The 6,766-nt window shown below is 37.8% G+C and overlaps 1 protein-coding gene across 1 annotated transcript in view; it reads right to left on the reverse strand.

The window, feature by feature from the left end:
* The window catches only part of LOC116100012, a 24,009-nt gene that overhangs the window by 4,666 nt on the left and 12,577 nt on the right, over nucleotides 1-6,766 (reverse strand). The window contains exons 9-10 of the mRNA XM_031384070.1: nucleotides 490-767; nucleotides 62-163 (exon numbers count right to left, since the gene is read on the reverse strand). Coding sequence (XP_031239930.1) covers nucleotides 62-163; nucleotides 490-767 — 380 coding nt within the window. The remainder of the gene's footprint in view (nucleotides 1-61; nucleotides 164-489; nucleotides 768-6,766) is intronic.

Raw genomic sequence — 6,766 nt, forward strand, 5'->3', positions numbered from 1 at the left:
GGAGAGACACTTGGTCATTCAAGTGGAGGACTCTCCTATAATCTCTCACAAGCATGCTTACATGGAGAACCAATTCTGGTTGAGATCACCAAAGCAGTCAACAAGGCGAACCAGACAATGCCCAGGATCCCAGCGATGAGCTTCTCTGGAGGTGAGGCAAAATCTGCAGATAAAAATGGAAGTGTTAAGAGAGAAAACAGACAGAGCTCACAGGCTTTACACAGAAGAGACCTCAGAGAACCAGGAATAATTCAGTCCCCAGGCTCTCCTCCATGCTGCAATCATTCTGGAGCAAATACCATTGCATTTTTAGAGAACGAAATGATTCATATATCCTTGCAACAATGTCTGAATGAAAACCGTGTTCACAACTTGCATTATAACCACATGGGTCAAGTTACATACAGCTCCTTCCCTTCCTGAGGGGGCCTATTCCCACCTCTGCATGCTAGTTGGTACCATAGAACCGTTATGTAGAGATTGCCTTACTTTTGCAGTAGCTATGCCTGCTGGCCTTGAGATACTTCTGGGAGGCATCTTGAAGGCTAAACTCCAGCAGATGATCTCCTGCTCGATTACTGAAACGGAGCTGAGACTGGGTTTTCTTTACAACTTTCCTGGGTTCTGAGGCTCGTTCAGTTCCAAGCAGGTGACTCATGTCTCCTGCCTGCAGGCCAGTGAGAGATATCAATTCTGGGCTCTGTGGTAATTCTACTTGTGTTCTGTGCTGTGGTGATCCTATTGAAGAAGCTACACATCCTGATGCACTAAAAAGGGAGGAGCCCAATGAACTGGAGCTTTTGTACGGTTGAACTATCTAAATTTTACCTTGGACTTTGAGTTCATGTGCTATGGTTTAAAAATATTCTTTGACAAATTATTTTCAGTAGAGAAAATGAAAAAAATAAATTAGGGAGACAAAAAGGTTCACAAATAAATGGCTAAATTTATACATTAGATCCAATTTTCATGGGAATAATATGAAATATTTTAATGTCTTTATGAAAAAAACCCATGTTGTAATAGAAAAAAATTATGCATATATTTTATGATGTTTGAATTTAATAAGGATTAGAAACTTAATGGTGAGTAGGAAGATTGATATATTAAAATTATTTGCATTGTCTTATTTTAGTCATATGATTTTAATGAAATGAACCAGGTGCTATTAAATTAACATCTATTGGATTAATGAAAGTGTTCAGGGAAATTACAAAGAAATAAGAATATTGTAAATATTGAAAATGTTTTGTGTCAAAATAAACATATAAATTAAACAATATTTGAAGTATTTAAATGTTATTTTTCTCACAGGTGATTTTAATTGTTATTTTACTTGAGGAAATAGTTATTGATTTAATGGCTAAACTTTTAAATTATAAAGTGCTAAATTGAGGTGCTCTATAATTAAACATTGTTGGTTTATATTTGCCCATTAAATCTATGGTTGTTAAAATGTGCCATTCTAGTTGGTTGTTAATTCAATTGTAACAGAAGATTTGACTTATTAATTTAATTCATGAGTCTTAGAATCAGTGAGATCTAGAACTCATTCTGGCTTTGAAACCTGTAACTGTTAAAAGGTTATTAGTAGTTGGAATCTAATAATCTTATTTGTTCTTCTAAAAGGTAAGTTCAAGTATATAGAATGAATGCATGTAAGGCATTTAATACCCAGCTTAGCCTGTCAAGTTCTGTGTGTGCCCTCTGCAATAAACAGATATGTTTCTGTCCAAAGAGACACGGAGCACAAATTGCAACACAAAAAAATTCACACTTCATCATCAGGCCATCTGTACCTATAGGGTTAACTACATTGATAAAGAAACAGAAACACAAGAGGATGGCTAACTCTCCATAGACAACAAGGATAGAACTTGGAGAGGGTCCCCAGTGTGTTCCATAGGATGGCTAACTCTCCATAGACAAGGACAGAACTTGGAGACGGTCCCCAGTGTGTTCCATAGGATGACTAACTCTCCGTAGACAAGGACAGAACTTGGAGACGGTCCCCAGTGTGTTCCATGCACTTGAATTTATCTGAGCTGTTTAAAGTCATCCATGTTCCAGCTTGTTCCCTTGCATCTGAACCGTGCCTCAGTTGCTCCACACGTAGCATTTGCAGTGTCCCCTCAACTGACTGGGCAGGCGGAGAGAAGGAAGCAGTGATAAGCTCCCTGGGTTGTCAAAAAGCGTGGCCTCCTTCAGTGAGGTATGGTGGTCACAGGCAGTCTGTGGGAACCGAGCACCAAAAGGTGAGTTTGTGGCAGAAATCTTGGGCGGCAGCAACTGTGAATTTGCAGGTTGCCCCACAAGCCTCAGAGTGGTCAAGAGTGGAGAAGAAGATTTCTCACTAATGGGTCACTGCAGGTTGAACAGGAAATTCAGTTTTTCTTATCTCATCTTTACATGGCAGGGCACTGGGTTCTTGTTGAAAGGAGATAGCGGTCCTCTAAGTGTGCTTTGTAGTGTCCTTTTCTGAGTATCTCACAAGAATTAGTATGTGTTATATAAAGGCGAGAAAGGACTAGCCTCAATCACCAAGTTTCTCCTCACAAGAGATTCTTAGTTTTTCTTCCTCTTTCACTGAAAGAGATTTCTTAAAGTATAATATAATATGTTCTGATTACTGTTTCTCTTCCCGCAACACCTTCCAGTCTCGCCCCTCCTCAACTTCCATCTTTATCTATGTCCTTTTTGTCTCCCATTAGAAAACAACCAAGCATGTAAATAATAATATAATATAAATCAAAACCAAACAATTCATAATAGGACAAAACAATTGAACAAGAAGAAAACGTCAAAGAAAAAGTACAAGAAATGCATAGAGACTCAGAGACACACACATTTGCACACACACAGGAATCCCATAAAAATCTCAAACCAGAGTCCATAATAATTATTAGAGGAACCAGTAAATCAAACAAAAACAAAGACAAAAACAAAACCTGACAACATTAGAGACAACAAATCTCCAAAGGTGCCATTGAGTTAATTTTGTTTTGACCATTGATAGTTCTGCATAGAACCTATCTTTAATAGTGCTTTTTTCTTTTTTCCCTCAGTGTGACTCCTTTGGAGAAAATGTTTTTATTTGCAAGGGCAAATAAATTTGGAGACAACCTCTGGGTAAGAAATTGGGACATGTCTTTATTTCACCCTCTAGGTCTGGGACTCCATCTGGTACAGGCCCATGCAGGCCCTGCCATACTACCACAGTCTGAGTCCAAACGTACACAAGCCCGGTTGTGTCTCCAAGGCCTTGATTCCTGCTGTCCTCCATTCCCCTCTGGTTCTTACACTCTTTCTGTGTCCCCTTCCTTGACATTCTCTGAGCCCAGAGGGAAGGGATTTGATGGAGATATCCATTTTAAGGCTAAATGTTCTAAGACATCTCACACTCTCCATATCGTCTAGTTGTCTCCTTTTGTCCCCATCTGCTGCAGAGAGAAGACTCCCTGAAGGTGGCTGGTTGAAACAATATGACTACAACACAATGTCATTTATAAGCCTTTTTATTGCTATGTTCATTTGGCAGATCACTAGTGTTTGGTTTCCCCCTAGGTCTCCTGCCTATCCAACTTCATGTTCTTGGCTACCAAGCAGTGTTGGGTATGGGCTCCATCTCACAGAGTAGGCCTTATTTCCAATCAGATATTAGTTGATTCCTTGCACAAGCTTTGTGCCACTACAGCACCAGCGTATCTTGCAACCAAGTCACTGTTGTAGTCGAGTCAGAGCTTAGCTTTGTCTGTGGTAGAAAGCAGGGCACCTTCTAGTACAAACATTAATCAGTAGGGATGAAGTCTTAGACAGCAACTCAGCTTCTCTGTGTTCAATGTGTGGTGCAGATTTTCTCTCCAGCAATAGGGCCTTACTTTCAGTTTGTAGAAAGCCACCTTGGCAATAGCTTGGTTTGTTTGGGAGTTTTCATGAGAGGATTCTTAAATTTTTTTAAATCTCTCACTCTCTGTCCCTCTCTGTTTCATTATGTTCTGGTCTGCTAGAGACTGCCTACACTAAGTATAAGCAATATTATATACATTTTTCTTCTAATATAAATATTGTATCTTTTATACCATAAAAAAATCATGGCAACATTATAAAACTCATAGAATCACTATCAACTGATATTAAATGATGTTAGTACAACCAATTCATTTTCAATTTCCAGTGACTGGAACAAAAACCAGAGAAAAATACTCATACCCTGTTTTTGTTAAAGTTCTTAAAGCACTTGCATTTTATTTCACTTTCAAAGCTAAATTTTTAAGATTAATTTAGTAAAAATAATTATGTTCTGTGGGTGAAATAGTATTGAATATTATCAATATTGCATTCTGTCAGTATGACAGTAGCTAGAAAAAGGTAAAGGAAATCTTAAACAATTATTATTTCTGAAAATACAAATTTTTATTTCTTAGTTTGAAATTTATTTTATATCAAAATATAAAAGTATATAATAAAATTATTTTGTGTGGAAAAATATTATAAAAATGAACGTTTGGGAGGAAAATATTGCAAAAACCTACAGGTTTAAAACTCACCAAACCTTGGGCTGGAGAGATGGCTCAGCTGTTAAAGGCGAGGCTCACAACTAAAACTGACCATACTTCACAATAATTAATATAACCACTTATAAATACCATTTAGCATCTTAAGAAAGATTTCCAGAAGCATGACATTGAGTTACAAAATCAGAACACATAGATCAAAAATCACTTTGCTATAATTCTGTTATTGTACTTTTTGACAAATTCAGAATAAACATTGGAAAGAATTTTTTTTTTACAGAATTACATAAATAGGACTATATTAAATGTGTCCTCTGATGATTATGTACAGAGAAGTATGTACAGAGACTTCCAGCCTTCTGAATGAAAATTTCCCCATAATCATTCCAAAGGCATTCTTATAGGTAACAACAACTGTGCCTGTTACTGTCTGACTGGAGAGATAGAGAAAACAGATGATCCTTTGGATTCTAGTCACAAGTTCATCTGAAGGGAGCCAGAGATCTGCAGGGAGAAAAGGAAGTGGTGAGAAAAATAGGAGGGGGGAACAGCTGCTCATGCATGTATTAACATGCATACAAAATATGATGGGTAAACTGGGACAAGATACTACATCTGCAGTTCTAACTTTCTTTTTAGAATGGACTTTTGTATTTTCAGTAAATGTGTGCTTTGTAAAGACCTGGAGATTTTAGCATCATAGCAATAATATATATGTATGTGTATATGAATGTATATATGATGTTATATATATGTGTATATGTATATATATGTCTATATGCATGTATGCACACACACATATGCATATATTTATGTATATATATATATTTACCATACTCAATTTGGAGGTTGGACTATTACATGTGAAATGAATTATAATGAACTGGTTTTTAACTTCAGCTTTCGAGTGTACATCCTCTGACAGTTGCAAAGAAAGGGGAATACATATTTTATGAGTCATGGCAATTCTTTTCATTTCCTTCAAGGTGCTGGGACCACTCTGAGGGTATAATTTGAGACAGGCTATTTTTTGTGTAGTTACTTGACTGAGGTGCAGTAGGAGATGTCAGGAATTATTCTTTAGTTAAATTCTTTAAGAGATTAATGTAGTAAGTCTTCCATAAGCTTATATAGGATAGCAAGCCTAGGATCATCCAACTGTGTGAGATGTGGGATGAACACTCTTTATGTTGCAGCTGGATCCAAACATCTTATTCAAATATCCTCAAACCTTTGAACACGTACCTAACTGTAAAAATAAGAATGTTTCAACAGGTGTCCGGGTATAACATAAATTCGTAGTTGGGACCAAAAACCACAATAGATTGGCAAAAATTAAAGGAGGGCATGGAAGCCTGACGTTCTGATTGGCTTTTTTGTTGTTGTTGTTGTTGTTGTTGTTGCTTCAGGAAGGAAAGTATTTATTTCAACATATACTTCTGGGTCACTTCCATGACTGAGGGAAACCAGGGACAGAAGCAGAAAACAGGAAGGAACTCTGATTAAAGATTCCGCTTCAAGCTTTCTTTTATAGTGCGGGGTTATGTGGCTAGGAACAGTGCCAAAGGAAAGGGGCATCCCACCTCAGTCATTCCTCAGGAAAGCCTGCCACAATAGTGACCACAAAGCCAATCTGACAGAGGCAGTTTCTCATTTGATAGTCTTTCTTCCTAGGTTTTGCCAAGTTACAACGACAAGTCACCAGGACACCTGGCATGGTGGCTTAGGTTGGTAATCCAAGTTACTTGGGTAGCTGAGGCAGTAGTGTCTCAGGCTCAATGACAGCCTGGTCTATAGAGATCCATGCTGGTTCCAGAAATAAAACTAGGTAACGTTTGTCCCTAAAACAAAAATGCAAAGGAGCAGTCTAGAGTAAACTCCTTTTCTATCATGAACTTTTCTGAATAAAAATACTCATAAATAAAAATATCAGTAATATGAAGCAAGACTTCACATGAATATCTTTTAAAATGTCTATAATAGCCAGTCTGTCTGGGCTGGGGTCCAGAGCAGATCTAGAGCACAAGCTCTGCAGCCAGTCCCACAACACCCAGAGGAAGCTCCACTCCCAGGCACTCTGACACACCCAGGATCAGAGCAAGTCCTGGACACATCATCACACTGGAAACGCAAGACTCAGTTCTAAAATCACTTATCATGATGATGATACAGGACCTTAAGAAGGACATAAATAGCATCTTCAAAGAAATACAGGAGAACACAGGTAAAGAGCTAGAAGCTCTTAAAGAGGA

This window comes from Mastomys coucha, unplaced genomic scaffold (assembly GCF_008632895.1).
Source record: "Mastomys coucha isolate ucsf_1 unplaced genomic scaffold, UCSF_Mcou_1 pScaffold20, whole genome shotgun sequence".
Lineage (NCBI taxonomy): Eukaryota > Metazoa > Chordata > Mammalia > Rodentia > Muridae > Mastomys > Mastomys coucha.